This window comes from Gobius niger (assembly GCF_951799975.1).
Source record: "Gobius niger genome assembly, chromosome: 18".
In the NCBI taxonomy this organism is placed as follows: Eukaryota; Metazoa; Chordata; class Actinopteri; order Gobiiformes; family Gobiidae; genus Gobius; species Gobius niger.
The window spans coordinates 1,427,665-1,449,587 of NC_136869.1; the positions used below are offsets into that span (position 1 = coordinate 1,427,665).

At 43.6% G+C, this 21,923-nt stretch overlaps 1 protein-coding gene across 1 annotated transcript in view; it reads left to right on the plus strand.

Moving 5' to 3' along the window:
- The first annotated feature begins 352 nt into the window (after window positions 1-352).
- Window positions 353-21,923, plus strand: part of LOC306977722 (uncharacterized protein) — a 94,370-nt gene continuing 72,799 nt past the window's right edge. The window contains exons 1-11 of the mRNA XM_079576150.1: window positions 353-549; window positions 1,974-2,075; window positions 12,140-12,250; window positions 12,314-12,424; window positions 13,694-13,804; window positions 13,882-13,992; window positions 14,104-14,217; window positions 16,831-16,941; window positions 17,061-17,165; window positions 19,569-19,679; window positions 19,739-19,849. Coding sequence (XP_079432276.1) covers window positions 2,001-2,075; window positions 12,140-12,250; window positions 12,314-12,424; window positions 13,694-13,804; window positions 13,882-13,992; window positions 14,104-14,217; window positions 16,831-16,941; window positions 17,061-17,165; window positions 19,569-19,679; window positions 19,739-19,849 — 1,071 coding nt within the window. The 5' untranslated portion in view covers window positions 353-549; window positions 1,974-2,000. The remainder of the gene's footprint in view (window positions 550-1,973; window positions 2,076-12,139; window positions 12,251-12,313; window positions 12,425-13,693; window positions 13,805-13,881; window positions 13,993-14,103; window positions 14,218-16,830; window positions 16,942-17,060; window positions 17,166-19,568; window positions 19,680-19,738; window positions 19,850-21,923) is intronic.

Sequence of the window (21,923 nt, forward strand, 5' to 3'; positions counted from 1 at the left end):
ATGGAGCAGCAGAGGAGAGACTTGTAGAGGATGGAGCAGCAGAGGAGAGACATGTAGAGGATGGAGGAGCAGAGGAGAGACATGTAGAGGATGGAGCAGCAGAGGAGAGACATGTAGAGGATGGAGCAGCAGAGGAGAGACATGTAGAGGATGGAGCAGCAGAGGAGAGACATGTAGAGGATGGAGCAGCAGAGGAGAGACATGTAGAGGAGAGACATGTAGAGGAGAGACATGTACAGGATGGAGCAGCAGAGGAGAGACATGTAGAGGAGAGACATGTAGAGGAGAGACATGTAGAGGATGGAGCAGCAGAGGAGAGACATGTAGCAGAGGATGGAGCAGCAGAGGAGAGACTTGCAGCAGAGGAGGGCCGTCGGAGGAGGCTTCTGGGAGCCTGGGAACTGGAGGTGAGATTGCTGTGGACATTAATCCCGCCTCTTCCTCCCAAACACGTGGATCTGTTTGTTCTTTGGTTTCCAGGGGTCTGAAGCGAAGCCTCCTCGTCCTGACCCCGCCTTCAGCCGCAGGTGCAGCGTCCTCGCCAGTGACGTGAGTCTGCCCCCTGTAGGCCGCACCACGAACTCACCGCTGTCAGAACTGTTGATTCATTGGTTCTTCAGCCTTCGCCTTCCAGGTGTTTGAGGCATTTTTAATCTAGTTACTGTAAGGCAGGAGAAGAGAAGAGTCTTTGTGATCAAACTTAATCTCTTAACTCCCGCCTGAACCGAGAGGAGCTTTTTCCTCACATCCGATTTTTTTTCCATCATTTTTTTTGTTGGGTATTCAACTCATTTTTGTAACTTTTTATAATTTTTTGTTATTTTTTTTGTCCATTTTTTTGTCATTTTTTTCTTTTCTTTTTTTTCTTTTTTTGTCACATTTGTGTAATTTTAAACAAAAAATGTGTCAATTTTTTGTATTGTTTAATTAATTTTTTAACAATTTTTTGTCATTTTTTTATCACATTTTTGTCAATTTTTTGTATTTTTTGTATAAATTTTTTATCAATTTTTATCATTTTTTGTCACATTTAGTCACATTTTTGTCATTTTTTTGTCATTTTTTTGTCATTTTTTAGTCATTTTTTTTGTCATTTTTTTATCACATTTTTGTCACATTTTTGTCATTTTTTGTCATTTTTTTCATATTTTTTTCATATTTTTATCACATTTTTGTCATTTTTTTGTCATTTTTTTGTCATTTTTTTGTCATTTTTTGACATTTTTTTGCCTTTTTTTGTCATTTTTTATCAAATTTTTGTCATTTTTTTATTACATTTTTGTCATTTTTTTGTCATTTTTTGGTCATTTTTTGGTCATTTTTTATCACATTTTTATCACATTTTTGTCATTTTTTTGGTAATTTTTTTGTAATTACCAAAAAAAGGGCAAAAAATGTTTTTTTTTGCCTTTTTTTTGTAATTTTTTAATACATTTTTTATCAAATTGAGTCACATTTTTTTTTTTTTTGGTCAATTTTTTGTCATTTTTTGTTATTTTTTTGTCATTTTTTGTCACATTTTTGTCATTTTTTTAGTCAATTTTTTTGTCAATTTTTTGTCACATTTTTGTCACATTTTTGCCACTTTTTCATCAATTTTTCGTCCCTTTTTGTCAAAGTTTTCTCACTTTTTTGTCACCTTTTTTCCAGAAGCTTTTGGACTGGGGGTAAAGCCAAACTGGAGAGAATGTGCTCGGTTCAGGCGGGAGCTAAGGGGTTCACCAAAGACGAAGTTGTTTCTGACCAGACTCTGTTTGAGCAGTCGTCTGGCCCGGGCTGGTCGGGCTGAACACCTCCGTCACGAGTCTCTCCGTTTCGCTCAGAGACATGTTTTTGCAGTCGTTCAGTTGCTGATGTATAAATAGCCTAATTATGTAACAAGATTTGGGTTTTATGACTCACGGCGGCTGACACAGATTTCATCGAGGACGCGCGGATTTCTCTTCATAATCAACTCCAACGTTTAATTTTAGATCAAATACAAGGAGGACTTTGAGAAGATGAAGGGCCAGAGCCAGTTTTTCCCCGGAGCCGAACTCATCCACTCCAAGAACATCCGCTCCATCGTCTCAGAGGTCAGTTACAGTCAGAGAACATCAGAGAACATCAGCTCAGAGGTCAGTTTCAGTCAGAGAACATCCTCAGAGGTCAGTTACAGTCAGAGAACATCAGCTCAGAGGTCAGTTACAGTCAGAGAACATCCTCAGAGGTCAGTTACAGTCAGAGAACATCCTCAGAGGTCAGTTACAGTCAGAGAACATCCTCAGAGGTCAGTTATAGTCAGAGAACATCAGAGAACATCACCTCAGAGGTCAGTTACAGTCAGAGAACATCCTCAGAGGTCAGTTACAGTCAGAGAACATCAGCTCAGAGGTCAGTTACAGTCAGAGAACATCACCTCAGAGGTCAGTTACAGTCAGAGAACATCACCTCAGAGGTCAGTTACAGTCAGAGAACATCCTCAGAGGTCAGTTATAGACAGAGAACATCACCTCAGAGGTCAGTTACAGTCAGAGAACATCAGCTCCATCACTCAGAGGTCAGTTACAGTCAGAGAACATCAGAGAACATCACCTCAGAGGTCAGTTACAGTCAGAGAACATCAGAGAACATCGTCTCAGAGGTCAGTTACAGTCAGAGAACATCAGCTCAGAGGTCAGTTATAGTCAGAGAACATCCTCAGAGGTCAGTTACAGTCAGAGAACATCACCTCAGAGGTCAGTTACAGTCAGAGAACATCCTCAGAGGTCAGTTACAGTCAGAGAACATCCTCAGAGGTCAGTTACAGTCAGAGAACATCCTCAGTGGTCAGTTACAGTCAGAGAACATCAGCTCAGAGGTCAGTTACAGTCAGAGAACATCACCTCAGAGGTCAGTTATAGTCAGAGAACATCCTCAGAGGTCAGTTACAGTCAGAGAACATCAGCTCAGAGGTCAGTTACAGTCAGAGAACATCACCTCAGAGGTCAGTTACAGTCAGAGAACATCACCTCAGAGGTCAGTTACAGTCAGAGAACATCCTCAGAGGTCAGTTATAGACAGAGAACATCACCTCAGAGGTCAGTTACAGTCAGAGAACATCAGCTCCATCACTCAGAGGTCAGTTACAGTCAGAGAACATCAGAGAACATCACCTCAGAGGTCAGTTACAGTCAGAGAACATCAGAGAACATCGTCTCAGAGGTCAGTTACAGTCAGAGAACATCAGCTCAGAGGTCAGTTATAGTCAGAGAACATCCTCAGAGGTCAGTTACAGTCAGAGAACATCACCTCAGAGGTCAGTTACAGTCAGAGAACATCCTCAGAGGTCAGTTACAGTCAGAGAACATCCTCAGAGGTCAGTTACAGTCAGAGAACATCCTCAGTGGTCAGTTACAGTCAGAGAACATCAGCTCAGAGGTCAGTTACAGTCAGAGAACATCAGCTCAGAGGTCAGTTATAGTCAGAGAACATCAGCTCAGAGGTCAGTTACAGTCAGAGAATATCCTCAGAGGTCAGTTACAGTCAGAGAACATCCTCAGAGGTCAGTTACAGTCAGAGAACATCCTCAGAGGTCAGTTACAGTCAGAGAACATCCTCAGAGGTCAGTTACAGTCAGAGAACATCCTCAGAGGTCAGTTACAGTCAGAGAACATCACCTCAGCGGTCAGTTATAGTCAGAGAACATCCTCAGAGGTCAGTTACAGACAGAGAACATCCTCAGAGGTCAGTTACAGACAGAGAACATCACCTCAGAGGTCAGTTACAGTCAGAGAACATCAGCTCAGAGGTCAGTTACAGTCAGAGAACATCCTCAGAGGTCAGTTACAGTCAGGGAACATCACCTCAGAGGTCAGTTATAGTCAGAGAACATCCTCAGAGGTCAGTTATAGTCAGAGAACATCACCTCAGAGGTCAGTTATAGTCAGAGAACATCAGAGAACATCACCTCAGAGGTCAGTTATAGTCAGAGAACATCACCTCAGAGGTCAGTTACAGTCAGAGAACATCAGCTCAGAGGTCAGTTACAGTCAGAGAACATCATCTCCATCAGCTCAGAGGTCAGTTACAGTCAGAGAACATCAGAGAACAACAGCTCAGAGGTCAGTTACAGTCAGAGAACATCCTCAGAGGTCAGTTATAGTCAGAGAACATCCTCAGAGGTCAGTTACAGTCAGAGAACATCACCTCTGAGGTCAGTTATAGACAGAGAACATCACCTCAGAGGTCAGTTATAGTCAGAGAACATCTTCAGAGGTCAGTTACAGTCAGAGAACATCCTCAGAGGTCAGTTACAGTCAGAGAACATCACCTCTGAGGTCAGTTATAGTCAGAGAACATCCTCAGAGGTCAGTTACAGTCAGAGAACATCCTCAGAGGTCAGTTACAGTCAGAGAACATCACCTCTGAGGTCAGTTATAGTCAGAGAACATCAGCTCAGAGGTCAGTTATAGACAGAGAACATCACCTCAGAGGTCAGTTATAGTCAGAGAACATCAGCTCAGAGGTCAGTTATAGACAGAGAACATCACCTCAGAGGTCAGTTATAGTCAGAGAACATCACCTCAGAGGTCAGTTATAGTCAGAGAACATCCTCAGAGGTCAGTTATAGTCAGAGAACATCACCTCAGAGGTCAGTTATAGTCAGAGAACATCACCTCAGAGGTCAGTTATAGTCAGAGAACATCAGCTCAGAGGTCAGTTATAGACAGAGAACATCACCTCAGAGGTCAGTTATAGTCAGAGAACATCAGCTCAGAGGTCAGTTATAGACAGAGAACATCACCTCAGAGGTCAGTTATAGTCAGAGAACATCACCTCAGAGGTCAGTTATAGTCAGAGAACATCCTCAGAGGTCAGTTACAGTCAGAGAACATCCTCAGAGGTCAGTTACAGTCAGAGAACATCACCTCAGAGGTCAGTTATAGTCAGAGAACATCACCTCAGAGGTCAGTTACAGTCAGAGAACATCCTCAGAGGTCAGTTATAGTCAGAGAACATCCTCAGAGGTCAGTTATAGTCAGAGAACATCTTCAGAGGTCAGTTACAGTCAGAGAACATCAGCTCAGAGGTCAGTTACAGTCAGAGAACATCACCTCAGAGGTCAGTTACAGTCAGAGAACATCACCTCAGAGGTCAGTTACAGTCAGAGAACATCACCTCAGAGGTCAGTTACAGTCAGAGAACATCCTCAGAGGTCAGTTATAGTCAGAGAACATCCTCAGAGGTCAGTTACAGTCAGAGAACATCACCTCAGAGGTCAGTTACAGTCAGAGAACATCGCCTCAGAGGTCAGTTACAGTCAGAGAACATCACCTCAGAGGTCAGTTTCAGTCAGAGAACATCCTCAGAGGTCAGTTACAGTCAGAGAACATCACCTCAGAGGTCAGTTACAGTCAGAGAACATCACCTCAGAGGTCAGTTACAGTCAGAGAACATCCTCAGAGGTCAGTTACAGTCAGAGAACATCACCTCAGAGGTCAGTTACAGTCAGAGAATATCCTCAGAGGTCAGTTACAGTCAGAGAACATCAGCTCCATCACCTCAGAGGTCAGTTACAGTCAGAGAACATCCTCAGAGGTCAGTTACAGTCAGAGAACATCAGAGAACATCCTCTGAGGTCAGTTACAGTCAGAGAACATCAGCTCAGAGGTCAGTTACAGTCAGAGAACATCACCTCAGAGGTCAGTTACAGTCAGAGAACATCCTCAGAGGTCAGTTACAGTCAGAGAACATCCTCAGAGGTCAGTTATAGTCAGAGAACATCAGCTCAGAGGTCAGTTACAGTCAGAGAACATCAGCTCAGAGGTCAGTTACAGTCAGAGAACATCACCTCAGAGGTCAGTTACAGTCAGAGAACATCCTCAGAGGTCAGTTATAGACAGAGAACATCCTCAGAGGTCAGTTACAGACAGAGAACATCCTCAGAGGTCAGTTACAGACAGAGAACATCACCTCAGAGGTCAGTTACAGTCAGAGAACATCCTCAGAGGTCAGTTACAGACAGAGAACATCCTCAGAGGTCAGTTACAGTCAGAGAACATCACCTCAGAGGTCAGTTACAGTCAGAGAACATCACCTCAGAGGTCAGTTACAGTCAGTGAACATCCTCAGAGGTCAGTTACAGTCAGAGAACATCCTCAGAGGTCAGTTACAGTCAGAGAACATCCTCAGAGGTCAGTTATAGTCAGTGAACATCCTCAGAGGTCAGTTACAGTCAGAGAACATCACCTCAGAGGTCAGTTACAGTCAGAGAACATCCTCAGAGGTCAGTTACAGTCAGAGAACATCCAGAGAACATCCTCAGAGGTCAGTTACAGTCAGAGAACATCACCTCAGAGGTCAGTTACAGTCAGAGAACATCCTCAGAGGTCAGTTACAGTCAGAGAACATCACCTCAGAGGTCAGTTACAGTCAGAGAACATCCTCAGAGGTCAGTTACAGTCAGAGAACATCACCTCAGAGGTCAGTTACAGTCAGAGAACATCCTCAGAGGTCAGTTACAGTCAGAGAACATCCTCAGAGGTCAGTTACAGTCAGAGAACATCAGCTCAGAGGTCAGTTACAGTCAGAGAACATCCTCAGAGGTCAGTTATAGTCAGAGAACATCACCTCAGAGGTCAGTTACAGTCAGAGAACATCACCTCAGAGGTCAGTTATAGTCAGAGAACATCCTCAGAGGTCAGTTACAGTCAGAGAACATCCTCAGAGGTCAGTTACAGTCAGAGAACATCACCTCAGAGGTCAGTTATAGTCAGAGAACATCCTCAGAGGTCAGTTACAGTCAGAGAACATCCTCAGAGGTCAGTTACAGTCAGAGAACATCCTCAGAGGTCAGTTACAGTCAGAGAACATCCTCAGAGGTCAGTTACAGTCAGAGAACATCACCTCAGAGGTCAGTTATAGTCAGAGAACATCCTCAGAGGTCAGTTACAGTCAGAGAACATCCTCAGAGGTCAGTTACAGTCAGAGAACATCAGCTCAGAGGTCAGTTACAGTCAGAGAACATCCTCAGAGGTCAGTTATAGTCAGAGAACATCACCTCAGAGGTCAGTTACAGTCAGAGAACATCACCTCAGAGGTCAGTTATAGTCAGAGAACATCCTCAGAGGTCAGTTACAGTCAGAGAACATCCTCAGAGGTCAGTTACAGTCAGAGAACATCACCTCAGAGGTCAGTTACAGTCAGAGAACATCACCTCAGAGGTCAGTTACAGTCAGAGAACATCCTCAGAGGTCAGTTATAGTCAGAGAACATCACCTCAGAGGTCAGTTACAGTCAGAGAACATCACCTCAGAGGTCAGTTACAGTCAGAGAACATCCTCAGAGGTCAGTTACAGTCAGAGAACATCCTCAGAGGTCAGTTACAGTCAGAGAACATCAGCTCAGAGGTCAGTTACAGTCAGAGAACATCCTCAGAGGTCAGTTACAGTCAGAGAACATCACCTCAGAGGTCAGTTACAGTCAGAGAACATCCTCAGAGGTCAGTTATAGTCAGAGAACATCACCTCAGAGGTCAGTTACAGTCAGAGAACATCCTCAGAGGTCAGTTACAGTCAGAGAACATCCTCAGAGGTCAGTTACAGTCAGAGAACATCAGCTCAGAGGTCAGTTATAGTCAGAGAACATCCTCAGAGGTCAGTTACAGTCAGAGAACATCACCTCAGAGGTCAGTTACAGTCAGAGAACATCACCTCAGAGGTCAGTTACAGTCAGAGAACATCACCTCAGAGGTCAGTTACAGTCAGAGAACATCCTCAGAGGTCAGTTACAGTCAGAGAACATCACCTCAGAGGTCAGTTATAGTCAGAGAACATCACCTCAGAGGTCAGTTACAGTCAGAGAACATCCTCAGAGGTCAGTTACAGTCAGAGAACATCCTCAGAGGTCAGTTACAGACAGAGAACATCAGCTCAGAGGTCAGTTATAGTCAGAGAACATCAGCTCAGAGGTCAGTTACAGTCAGAGAACATCAGCTCAGAGGTCAGTTACAGACAGAGAACATCACCTCAGAGGTCAGTTACAGTCAGAGAACATCAGCTCAGAGGTCAGTTACAGTCAGAGAACATCCTCAGAGGTCAGTTACAGTCAGAGAACATCCTCAGAGGTCAGTTACAGTCAGAGAACATCAGCTCAGAGGTCAGTTACAGTCAGAGAACATCCTCAGAGGTCAGTTACAGTCAGAGAACATCGTCTCAGAGGTCAGTTACAGTCAGAGAACATCAGCTCAGAGGTCAGTTACAGTCAGAGAACATCGCCTCAGAGGTCAGTTACAGTCAGAGAACATCAGCTCAGAGGTCAGTTACAGTCAGAGAACATCGTCTCAGAGGTCAGTTACAGACAGAGAACATCAGCTCAGAGGTCAGTTACAGTCAGAGAACATCCTCAGAGGTCAGTTATAGTCAGAGAACATCACCTCAGAGGTCAGTTACAGTCAGAGAACATCACCTCAGAGGTCAGTTACAGTCAGAGAACATCCTCAGAGGTCAGTTACAGTCAGAGAACATCCTCAGAGGTCAGTTACAGTCAGAGAACATCAGCTCAGAGGTCAGTTACAGTCAGAGAACATCCTCAGAGGTCAGTTACAGTCAGAGAACATCACCTCAGAGGTCAGTTACAGTCAGAGAACATCCTCAGAGGTCAGTTATAGTCAGAGAACATCACCTCAGAGGTCAGTTACAGTCAGAGAACATCCTCAGAGGTCAGTTACAGTCAGAGAACATCCTCAGAGGTCAGTTACAGTCAGAGAACATCAGCTCAGAGGTCAGTTATAGTCAGAGAACATCCTCAGAGGTCAGTTACAGTCAGAGAACATCACCTCAGAGGTCAGTTACAGTCAGAGAACATCACCTCAGAGGTCAGTTACAGTCAGAGAACATCACCTCAGAGGTCAGTTACAGTCAGAGAACATCCTCAGAGGTCAGTTACAGTCAGAGAACATCACCTCAGAGGTCAGTTATAGTCAGAGAACATCACCTCAGAGGTCAGTTACAGTCAGAGAACATCCTCAGAGGTCAGTTACAGTCAGAGAACATCCTCAGAGGTCAGTTACAGACAGAGAACATCAGCTCAGAGGTCAGTTATAGTCAGAGAACATCAGCTCAGAGGTCAGTTACAGTCAGAGAACATCAGCTCAGAGGTCAGTTACAGACAGAGAACATCACCTCAGAGGTCAGTTACAGTCAGAGAACATCAGCTCAGAGGTCAGTTACAGTCAGAGAACATCCTCAGAGGTCAGTTACAGTCAGAGAACATCCTCAGAGGTCAGTTACAGTCAGAGAACATCAGCTCAGAGGTCAGTTACAGTCAGAGAACATCCTCAGAGGTCAGTTACAGTCAGAGAACATCGTCTCAGAGGTCAGTTACAGTCAGAGAACATCAGCTCAGAGGTCAGTTACAGTCAGAGAACATCGCCTCAGAGGTCAGTTACAGTCAGAGAACATCAGCTCAGAGGTCAGTTACAGTCAGAGAACATCGTCTCAGAGGTCAGTTACAGTCAGAGAACATCCTCAGAGGTCAGTTACAGTCAGAGAACATCACCTCAGAGGTCAGTTATAGTCAGAGAACATCCTCAGAGGTCAGTTATAGTCAGAGAACATCAGCTCAGAGGTCAGTTACAGTCAGAGAACATCATCTCAGAGGTCAGTTACAGTCAGAGAACATCCTCAGAGGTCAGTTACAGTCAGAGAACATCACCTCAGAGGTCAGTTACAGTCAGAGAACATCACCTCAGAGGTCAGTTACAGTCAGAGAACATCATCTCAGAGGTCAGTTACAGTCAGAGAACATCCTCAGAGGTCAGTTACAGTCAGAGAACATCAGCTCAGAGGTCAGTTACAGTCAGAGAACATCACCTCAGAGGTCAGTTACAGTCAGAGAACATCACCTCAGAGGTCAGTTACAGTCAGAGAACATCAGCTCAGAGGTCAGTTATAGTCAGAGAACATCACCTCAGAGGTCAGTTATAGTCAGAGAACATCCTCAGAGGTCAGTTACAGTCAGAGAACATCCTCAGAGGTCAGTTACAGTCAGAGAACATCACCTCAGAGGTCAGTTACAGTCAGAGAACATCACCTCAGAGGTCAGTTACAGTCAGAGAACATCACCTCAGAGGTCAGTTACAGTCAGAGAACATCCTCAGAGGTCAGTTACAGTCAGAGAACATCCTCAGAGGTCAGTTATAGTCAGAGAACATCACCTCAGAGGTCAGTTACAGTCAGAGAACATCCTCAGAGGTCAGTTACAGTCAGAGAACATCCTCAGAGGTCAGTTATAGTCAGAGAACATCAGCTCAGAGGTCAGTTACAGTCAGAGAACATCCTCAGAGGTCAGTTACAGTCAGAGAACATCCTCAGAGGTCAGTTACAGTCAGAGAACATCCTCAGAGGTCAGTTACAGTCAGAGAACATCACCTCAGAGGTCAGTTACAGTCAGAGAACATCAGCTCAGAGGTCAGTTACAGTCAGAGAACATCACCTCAGAGGTCAGTTACAGTCAGAGAACATCACCTCAGAGGTCAGTTACAGTCAGAGAACATCACCTCAGAGGTCAGTTATAGTCAGAGAACATCCTCAGAGGTCAGTTACAGTCAGAGAACATCAGAGAACATCAGCTCTGAGGTCAGTTACAGTCAGAGAACATCCTCAGAGGTCAGTTACAGTCAGAGAACATCAGAGAACATCAGCTCTGAGGTCAGTTACAGTCAAAGAACATCCTCAGAGGTCAGTTATAGTCAGAGAACATCCTCAGAGGTCAGTTACAGTCAGAGAACATCAGCTCAGAGGTCAGTTATAGTCAGAGAACATCCTCAGAGGTCAGTTATAGTCAGAGAACATCCTCAGAGGTCAGTTACAGTCAGAGAACATCAGCTCAGAGGTCAGTTATAGTCAGAGAACATCCTCAGAGGTCAGTTACAGTCAGAGAACATCAGCTCAGAGGTCAGTTACAGTCAGAGAACATCACCTCAGAGGTCAGTTATAGTCAGAGAACATCACCTCAGAGGTCAGTTATAGTCAGAGAACATCACCTCAGAGGTCAGTTACAGTCAGAGAACATCAGCTCAGAGGTCAGTTAAAGTCAGAGAACATCCTCAGAGGTCAGTTATAGTCAGAGAACATCACCTCAGAGGTCAGTTACAGTCAGAGAACATCCTCAGAGGTCAGTTACAGTCAGAGAACATCACCTCAGAGGTCAGTTACAGTCAGAGAACATCACCTCAGAGGTCAGTTACAGTCAGAGAACATCCTCAGAGGTCAGTTACAGTCAGAGAACATCACCTCAGAGGTCAGTTATAGTCAGAGAACATCACCTCAGAGGTCAGTTACAGTCAGTGAACATCCTCAGAGGTCAGTTACAGTCAGAGAACATCCTCAGAGGTCAGTTATAGTCAGAGAACATCACCTCAGAGGTCAGTTATAGTCAGAGAACATCAGCTCAGAGGTCAGTTATAGTCAGAGAACATCACCTCAGAGGTCAGTTACAGTCAGAGAACATCACCTCAGAGGTCAGTTAAAGTCAGAGAACATCACCTCAGAGGTCAGTTACAGTCAGAGAACATCACCTCAGAGGTCAGTTACAGTCAGAGAACATCACCTCAGAGGTCAGTTACAGTCAGAGAACATCCTCAGAGGTCAGTTACAGTCAGAGAACATCAGCTCAGAGGTCAGTTACAGTCAGAGAACATCACCTCAGAGGTCAGTTACAGTCAGAGAACATCAGCTCAGAGGTCAGTTACAGTCAGAGAACATCACCTCAGAGGTCAGTTACAGTCAGAGAACATCACATCAGAGGTCAGTTATAGTCAGAGAACATCCTCAGAGGTCAGTTACAGTCAGAGAACATCAGCTCAGAGGTCAGTTATAGTCAGAGAACATCCTCAGAGGTCAGTTACAGTCAGAGAACATCAGCTCAGAGGTCAGTTATAGTCAGAGAACATCCTCAGAGGTCAGTTACAGTCAGAGAACATCCTCAGAGGTCAGTTACAGTCAGAGAACATCACCTCAGAGGTCAGTTACAGTCAGAGAACATCATCTCAGAGGTCAGTTACAGTCAGAGAACATCAGCTCAGAGGTCAGTTACAGTCAGAGAACATCACCTCAGGTCCTCTTCTCCTCCCTCCTCTTGTTCCTCTGCTCTCATGGGTTCTCGTGATGTTCCTCAGAGTCAGTACCGAGCGGAGGGGCTGAAGGAGGCCTCCATGTCCCTGTTCTCCATCCTCCCGGAGACTCCAGACACACAGCGAGCCCGAGAGACGTCCGCCCTGCAGAGCCAGGTACTGCCTGTGGCTCCTGGAGGTCACGGGTTTGACTCCTGATCTGTCCTGTGCTGTGTCCAGGTGAAGTACAGCGGCGGCTGGAGGCGGGACAGCTCCGCCTCCCTGTACAGTCTCCTGCCCGACACCTCGGAGACGCAGTTCAACAGAGAGCTGCAGGAGCTGCTCAGCCAGGTCAGAGCTTTGGTCTCTTAACTCCCGCCTGAACAGGTCGGCTTTACCCAAATCCTGTAGGCCAGTGTCACGCCGCGTTTGAAAGCGAAGATCTACAAAACTCATCTAAATGGAGGTTTTTCCTCACGTCATCACATTTTTTTCCATCATTTTTTGGGGGGGAAGTATTCAACTCATTTTTGTAACGGTTTTGTAATTTTTTTGTCACATTTTTGTTGTTTTTTCGTCACTTTTTTTTCCATCATTTTTTTGTCACATTTGTCAAATTTTTATCAAATTTTTATCAAATTTTTATCAATTTTTTTTGATTTTTTAGTAAAATTTTAATCAATTTTTTGTAATTTTTTTGGTCAATTTTTTATCAGAATATTATCACATTTTTGTAATTTTTTTGTCATATTTTGTCAATTTTTTGTAATTTTTTGTAATTTTTTAGTCAAATTTTAGTCCTTTTTTTCATAAAAAAAAAAACATTTTATCATATTTTTGTCATTTTTTAGTCAAATTTTAATCAATTTTTTGACATTTTTTTGGGATTTTTTATCCAATTTTTGTCATTTTTTTGTCAATTTTTTTCTCACTTTTTTATCAAGTTTTTGTCACATTTTTATCACATTTTTGTCATTTTTTTGTCACATTTCCGTCATTTTTTTGTCCATTTTTTGTAATTTTTTAGTCAAATTTTAGTCCTTTTTTTCATTTAAAAAAAACAACATTTTATCAAATTTTTGTCATTTTTTGTCAATTTTTTTCCACTTTTTTGTCATTTTTTTGTAATTTTTTAGTCAAATTTTAATCAATTTTTTGTCATTTTTTGGGGATTTTTTATCCAATTTTTGTCATTTTTTTTATGTCAATTTTTTTCTCACTTTTTTACCAAGTTTTTGTCATTTTTTTGGTCACATTTTTGTCATTTTTTCCCAAATTTTTATAAAATTTTTGTCACATTTTGTCAAATTTTTTGTCAATTTCTTGTGACATTTTTGTGACATTTTTGCCACTTTTTCATCAATTTTTCGTCACTTTTTTGTCATTTCCATCATTGTTTTCTTCTCAGTTTTTTTTGCTATTTTCACACCTTTTTTCCAGAAGCTTTTGGATTGGGGTAAAGCCAAACTGGAGAAAATGTGCTCGGTTCAGGTGGGAGTTAAAACGTAAATTGAGAGAAAAAAAAAAACCTTGCAATACATTATTTTCAGTCAGTGACGTTCAGCAAAAACATGGAAATTGATTTGATTGATTTTTCCCCTAATGTGTGTATGTGTGTAGAATAAGTACTACGAGGAGGGCAGGAGGGGGCGCCGCACCTCCCTGTACTCTGTGCTGCCTGAGACCAGTGAGACTCAACACTCCAAGAGCCTGCAGTCGTTTCAGAGCGAGGTCTGAGCTCCTGGACGCTCCCACACGCTCCAGACGGGACTCTGACGGGACTCTGACGGGAGGCTTTTGTGTTGCAGAAGAAGTACCAGGAGGAGGGGAGGAGGAGGGCGTCCGTCTCACTCTACTCTCAGCTGTCGGACACGCCCGAGATCCAGCACGCTCTGGAGCTCACCCAGCTGCAGAGCGAGGTACTGCACCCTGCCCTGCACTGAGGAGATCCTGACCTTTAGTCTCTCCTCAGTGTCAGGAAGTGGGTCATTCACAAAAACATGTCTGGTGTTTCCTCTGTTCTGCTGCAGCTGACCTATCGCCCGAAGCTGCTGGTCAGAGGCGCGCCCTCGTCTCTGTACTCGCAGCTGCCGGACACGCAGGACGTCCAGTTCGCCAAAGAGATGAGCCTCATGCACAGCCAGGTACGTTCACTTTCTCCCCGCCAGAGCCGAGGCAGCGCTCGCCGCCGCCGTCACCACCAGAGTCAGAACCAGTGCAGAAACAGGACATGCAAATCTGACGCCTTTCGCTGTTTTGACCTCAAAAAATGTGAATCGTGTAGATCTGCAATAAAAGAAAAAGGAAGGGAGGGGGGGGGTCTACCGTGTAAATAAACTATGCACTGGCTGAGGCTTGTAAAGTGTTCACTGGTGCTCTTAGGGCAAATATGCCTCTAGCTGCAGCCAGAGGAGCCTCCAGCTCCAGGCTGAGGGAGCCGCTGCCCCGCGCTCATAGACTGTACCGCGCCCTCGCTCTCTCGCTCTCTCTCGCTTCACCTTGGCAGAGCTACAGCTGCCCGCATCCGCAGACTGACTGTAGCTCGTCTACTCAGTAACCCCGCTCCAACAGACGCCACTGAGGGCCATGACCCGCATGAGACATCGCGCTGGGGGGAAAGTTATACCGATTTATATTACGACAAGTGAACTTTTACTGCTTTAGCTAGCGACAGCGGCTAATGCATCTGCACTACAAAGTTACGCTGACCCAGCGCGCAGCTGTGCATGAGACTGAGCACAAAACTGATCTAAGTTTTGTGATTCCTGTAGCTTTATATTTGATAATAACCGGGTGAAACGTGAGAGCATCTACAAGCTAACCTGTAAAGCTAACATAGCTACATTTACTGTGAGGCTAAATTGACCGGAGAGGCGCCCGTGGTCCTGTGCGCGCTCTGCGCTCGTTTGATGCACTATTGCGTCATTGAGGAGAGGGCTGACCTCTCCTGGTGGACCGTGTGGTCAGTGGGTGGTTCTGACATGGTTTCTACTGATCAGAGACGTTATGTGTGTCCAAAGAGACTTGTTGCAACTATTCAATGAAGCCAAACCATTGGTAAACCTTTAGTCGCTGCTGAAGCCAGAACAAAACAGATACCGTTTTATTTAGTCTGGTATAGGGTGGCATATTCTGCAGTGTATATTAGTTATATTTCTATAAATAGTCAATCAAAGTTTAAAATCTATATTTAAAAATCGAAAATGTAACAATATTTTGTCCTTTTTAAACATAATTCAAATAGAAGACATTATCTTCTGATGAGCAGAACCTGATTTGGAATTCCACATGATGTACAAATCCTTTACTCTGTTCACTCTGTGATGAAACTCCCATCAGCAGAACTACAGTTCTGAAACAAAAGGAAAGTTTAGTGTTGAATTAATAGTTGTCCATCATATGCACTAAAACAAGTGGATTGTTTGAGTTCATTAATCATAGAATCTACGTGTTCTGTTTTAAAATGGCCGCCAACCGTGTGTTCCGCCGCGGCCCCGTGAACTCTCACCTTTCTCACTGTGTGTTTGCACGTCTGAAGAACAGGACTGGAAATAAGAGCGTTTTTGTGGCACTTTCTTCCTCGTTTTGTCTTGTGTTTAGAAGCAGATCGTGTTGTGTTTCCAGAGGCTGTACGATTGTGTTGTGTTTCCAGAGGCTGTACGATTGTGTTGTGTTTCCAGAGGCTGTACGATGGTGTTGTGTTTCCAGAGGCTGTACGATTGTGTTGTGTTTCCAGAGGCTGTACGATTGTGTTGTGTTTCCAGAGGCTGTACGATGGTGTTGTGTTTCCAGAGGCTGTACGACTGTGTTGTGTTTCCAGAGGCTGTACGATTGTGTTGTGTTTCCAGAGGCTGTACGATTGTGTTGTGTTTCCACAGGCTGTACGATCGTGTTGTGTTCCCAGAGGCTGTACGATTGTGTTGTGTTTCCAGAGGCTGTACGATTGTGTTTCCAGAGGCTGTACGATTGTGTTGTGTTCCCAGAGGCTGTACGATTGTGTTTCCAGAGGCTGTACGATTGTGTTGTGTTTTCAGAGGCTGTACGATTGTGTTGTGTTTCCAGAGGCTGTACGATTGTGTTTCCAGAGGCTGTACGATTGTGTTGTGTTTTCAGAGGCTGTACGGTTGTGTTGTGTTTCCAGAGGCTGTACGATTGTGTTGTGTTTCCAGAGGCTGTACGATCGTGTTGTGTTCCCAGAGGCTGTACGATTGTGTAGTGTTTCCAGAGGCTGTACGATTGTGTTGTGTTTCCAGAGGCTGTACGATTGTGTTGTGTTTCCAGAGGCTGTACGATTGTGTTGTGTTTCCAGAGGCTGTACGATTGTGTTGTGTTTCCAGAGGCTGTACGATTGTGTTGTGTTTCCAGAGGCTGTACGATTGTGTAGTGTTTCCAGAGGCTGTACGATTGTGTAGTGTTTCCAGAGGCTGTACGATTGTGTTGTGTTCCCAGAGGCTGTACGATCGTGTTGTGTTTCCAGAGGCTGTACGATTGTGTTGTGTTTCCAGAGGCTGTACGATTGTGTTGTGTTTCCAGAGGCTGTACGATTGTGTTGTGTTTCCAGAGGCTGTATGATTGTGTTGTGTTTCCAGAGGCTGTACGATTGTGTTGTGTTTCCAGAGGCTGTACGATTGTGTTGTGTTTCCAGAGGCTGTATGATTGTGTTGTGTTTCCAGAGGCTGTATGATTGTGTTGTGTTTCCAGAGGCTGTACGATTGTGTTGTGTTTCCAGAGGCTGTACGATTGTGTTGTGTTTCCAGAGGCTGTACGTGGCGGAGAGCAGGAGGAGACAGTCCCAGAGTCTGTTCCATCAGCTCCCACAGACGCTGCAGACCCAACACGCCCGGACTGTGGGCGAGCTGCAGAGCCAGGTGAGCTCGGGTCCAGACCGGGTCCAGACCGGGTCCAGACCGGGTCCAGACCGGGTTCAGACCGGGTCCAGACCGGGTCCAGTCCTGACCCTCTCCTGACCCTCTCTCCTCTTGTTCAGCTGCGTTACAGAGACGCCGGTCGGTCCAGCTCCAGTCTGTTCAGCGTCCTGCCTCAGACCCTGGACACGGCTCACGCCAGACTGGCCTCGGAGCTCTGCAGCCAGGTACTGATGTTAACCTCTTAACCCCCACCTGAACCCAGCACATTGTCTCCAGTTTGGCTTTACCCCAATCCAAAAGCTTCTGGGAAAAAGCAACAGAAATGAGACGAAAACAATGATGGAAATGTGACAAAAAAGTGACGAAAAATGGATGAAAAAGTGGCAAAAATATCACAAAAATGTCAAAAAGAAAATGACCAAAAAATGACCAAAAAATGACCAAAAAAATGACAAAAATGTGATTAAAAATTGATAAGAAAAAGTGGCAAAAATATCACAAAAATGTCAAAAAGAAATTGACAAAAAATTGACAAACAAATGACAAAAATGTGACAAAATGTGACAAAAATTTGATTTAAAAAAATTGATAAAAAAAATACAAAAAAATTACAAAAAATTACAAAAAATTACAAAAAAAAAGTTACAAAAATGAGTTGAATACCCAACAAAAAAATGATGGAAAAAAATGTTATGACGTGAGGAAAAAGATCCTCTCGGCTCAGGCGGGAGTTAAGAGGTTCAGTAACGAGTGATGCATTTGGGAGGATGAGGTTGAACAACAATGTTTTTGTCTCGTCTATAATCCTGTGTATGAAGCTGCAAAACATGTTGACCTGTGTCAGCCGTTTGAAACATGGAAAAACAATAAGTCTGTCTGTTGTGGTTCTGAAATTCTAAGCAAAAGTCTGCAACATAAAATGTATAAAATATGATCTGTGACCTGTGATGTTTCTCTCCTGAGGCTCATTTTAAGCTGAGCTCTTTCCAAAGCAAAAAAACAGTAGGATATCGGCCTTTATCGGCGTTAGATCGGCCGATATTGTAAAAAACTCAAATATCAGTCGACGTCTAGTCATGACATCACCATCATCATCATCAACAGCTCATTTATTCTGAGAAGATAAATGAATGTGGCCAAGAAAAAAACACGAGCAGAAAAAGCACCTCGAGTCAGATCACTGATAGTGCTGAGGAGGGATGTACCGATCCGATATTCAGTATCGGTATCGACAGCCGATCTGGGCATTTTGAGAGAATCGGATCGGATTTGATGACTGGACGGGTCCGATTCAAAAGACCGCCGTGGATCTGTGGGTCTGGATCTAGATCTGGGTCTAGATCCACGGCCTTCATCGCTAAGCTAGCCTTCTGATTAGATTGATTGTTTTTATTGTGTCTTGGGAGCTCTATGTAAATGTAGAGTTAAGTGGGAGAAATAAAGGTAGAAACAATGTCAATGCACCCAATGAGGTCATGTATTATGTACAACACTGGGATTTGGTATTTGAAGGAAGTGCAGTGGAAAAAGAATAATCGTTTTAAGGAAGAAATGACATAAATCAGATTAAATCAAAGATTTGAGTTGATTTGGTCTGGTTTTAGACGAGATAAAACCTCCAGTAGTCGTTATTCTTTTAACCCCTTAACTCCCACCCACACATTTTCTCCAGTTTGGCTTTACCCCAATCCAAACGCTTCTGGAAAAAAGCTGTGAAAAAGCAACAAAACTGAAAAAAATTACAGTTTCACAAAAATGTCAAAAAGCAATTGACAAAAAATTGATAAAAAAAATGACAAAAATGTGATAAAAAATTGATGAAAAAGTGGCAAAAATATCACAAAAACATCAAAAAGAAATTGATAAAAAATTACAAAAATGTGGAAAAAAAAGGTGAAAAAGTGGCAAAAATGTCACTAAAATGTCACAAAGAAATTGACAAAAAATTGACAAAAAATTACAAAAATGTGACAAAAATTTGACAAAACATTACCAAAAAAATGACAAAAAAGTTACAAAAATGAGTTGAATACCCAACAAAAAAATGATGGAAAAAAATGACATAAATCTACTTGAATTAACAGATTTGGTCTGGTTTTAGACGAGATAAAACCTCTAGTAGTCGTTAGTCTTTTAACCCCTTAACTCCCACCCGCACATTTTCTCCAGTTTGGCTTTACCCCAATCCAAAAGCTTCTGGAAAAAAGCTGTGAAAATAGCGACAAAACTGACAAGAAAACAATGATGGAAAAGTGACAAAAAAGTGAGGAAAAATTGATGAAAAAGTGGCAAAAATGTCACAAGAAATTGATAAAAAATTTGACAAAAAAATGAAAAAAATGTGAGAAAAAATGACAAAAATGTAACAAAAAAAAGGAAAAAAAATTGATAACAAATTGACGAAAAAATGAAAAAAAAATTGATAAAAAATTGACGAAAAAATGAAAAAAATGTCTCCAGTCTGCAGGTTTATCGCAGCACAGTCGTAAACCTGCAGTCTGGAGCCGCTGCAGATCCATGGCTAAGCTAGCCTTCTGATGTGATTGTTTTTATTGTGTCTTGGGAGCTCTATGTAAATGTGCATGTCTTTGATGGAAACTCACTGACGATCCGCTCTGTCCTTCCAGCTCAAGTACAAAGAGGACGGACTGAAGGAGCTGAGCGTGTCCCTGTTCTCAGCGCTGCCCCAGACGTTAGACACGCAACACGCCAAGGACGCCTCCCGCCTGCAGAGCGAGGTACTGCGGGGGGAGGGACGCGGACCTGAACTGTGACCTGTGACGTCTTGTCTCTGCAGGTGAAGTACAGGGCGGGGCTGAAGCAGCAGAACCAGAGCGCTCTGTTCCAGCTGCTGCCTCAGACGCCGCTCACGCTCAGGGCGCGGGAGCTGTCGCAGCTGCACAGCGAGGTACTCCTGCTTCTTCTTCTGCTGCTTCTTCTTCTGCTTCTTCTTCTGCTTCTGCTTCTTCTCCTTCTTCTCCTTCTTCTTCTCCTTCTTCTTCTTCTCCTCCTCCTCCTTCTTCTTCTTCTGCTTCTTCTTCTTCTGCTGCTTCTTCTTCTCCTTCTCCTTCTTCTCCTTCTTCTCCTTCTTCTTCTCCTTCTTCTTCTTCTCCTTCTCCTTCTTCTCCTTCTTCTTCTTCTCCTTCTCCTTCTTCTTCTCCTCCTCCTTCTTCTTCTTCTCCTTCTTCTTCTCCTTCTCCTCCTCCTCCTTCTTCTTCTCCTCCTTCTTCTTCTGCTGCTTCTTCTGCTGCTTCTTCTGCTTCTCCTTCTGCTTCTTCTCCTCCTTCTTCTTCTGCTGCTTCTTCTGCTGCTTCTTCTGCTTCTCCTTCTCCTTCACCTCCTTCTTCTGCTTCTGCTTCTCCTCCTTCTTCTCCTCCTCCTCCTTTTCCTTCTGCTTCTGCTTCTCCTCCTTCTCCTCCTCCTCCTTTTCCTTCTTCTTCTCCTTCTCCTTCTTCTTCTGCTTCTGCTTCTGCTTCTGCTTCTTCTTCTGCTTCTTCTGCTTCTGCTTCTCCTTCTTCTTCTCCTTCTTCTTCTGCTTCTTCTTCTTCTGCTTCTTCTGCTTCTGCTTCTCCTTCTCCTCCTTTTCCTTCTTCCTCTGCTTCTCCTTCTTCTTCTTCTTCTTCTCCTTCTTCTTCTCCTTCTTCTCCTTCTCCTTCTTCTTCTTCTTCTTCTCCTTCTTCTTCTCCTTCTTCTCCTTCTCCTTCTTCTTCTTCTTCTTCTCCTTCTCCTTCTTCTTCTCCTTCTTCTTCTCCTTCACCTCCTCCTTCTGCTTCTGCTTCTGCTTCTTCTTCTCCTTCTTCTTCTGCTTCTTCTTCTTCTGCTTCTTCTGCTTCTGCTTCTCCTTCTTCTTCTCCTTCTTCTCCTTCTCCTTCTTCTTCTCCTTCTTCTCCTTCTCCTTCTTCTTCTTCTCCTTCTTCTTCTCCTTCTTCTCCTTCTCCTTCTTCTTCTTCTTCTTCTCCTTCTCCTTCTTCTTCTTCTCCTTCTTCTTCTCCTTCTTCTCCTTCTCCTTCTTCTTCTTCTCCTTCTTCTTCTCCTTCTTCTCCTTCTCCTTCTTCTTCTTCTTCTTCTCCTCCACCTCCTCCTTCTGCTTCTGCTTCTGCTTCTTCTTCTCCTTCTCCTTCTTCTTCTTCTTCTTCTCCTTCTTCTTCTTCTTCTTCTCCTTCTCCTTCTTCTTCTCCTTCTTCTTCTCCTTCACCTCCTCCTTCTGCTTCTGCTTCTGCTTCTTCTTCTCCTTCTTCTTCTGCTTCTTCTTCTTCTGCTTCTTCTGCTTCTGCTTCTCCTCCTCCTCCTTTTCCTTCTTCCTCTGCTTCTCCTTCTTCTTCTTCTTCTTCTCCTTCTTCTTCTCCTTCTTCTCCTTCTCCTTCTTCTTCTCCTTCTTCTCCTTCTCCTTCTTCTTCTTCTCCTTCTTCTTCTCCTTCTTCTCCTTCTCCTTCTTCTTCTTCTTCTTCTCCTTCTCCTTCTTCTTCTTCTCCTTCTTCTTCTCCTTCTTCTCCTTCTCCTTCTTCTTCTTCTTCTTCTCCTCCACCTCCTCCTTCTGCTTCTGCTTCTGCTTCTTCTTCTCCTTCTTCTGCTTCTTCTCCTTCTCCTTCTCCTTCTCCTTCTTCTTCTCCTTCTTCTCTACTTTTACCGATACTGAAATGATTGTCGTATACAACCAGAAAGCAGAACAATAATGTTGAAGATCTGCAAATATCGGGTTCATCTCCAAAGGGAAATGTCTTGACTTTGGAGAAAAATTGGGGAAAATATTAGTGCTACAGAATGGGCATAAATGAGGGGGGAAAAATGGCAAAAAAAAAAAAAAAAAGGTAATATTTTGGGGAGAAAATGGGTAAAACTATGTAAAAAAAATCTTATATATTTTTTTTTTAAAAACGTGGGAAAAATATGGGGGCAGGGGAATAAATAAATTGGGAGGGAAATATCATTTATTTGATCTGAATCAACCAAGTCACTTCCTTAAAGAGGGGGTATTCTGCTTT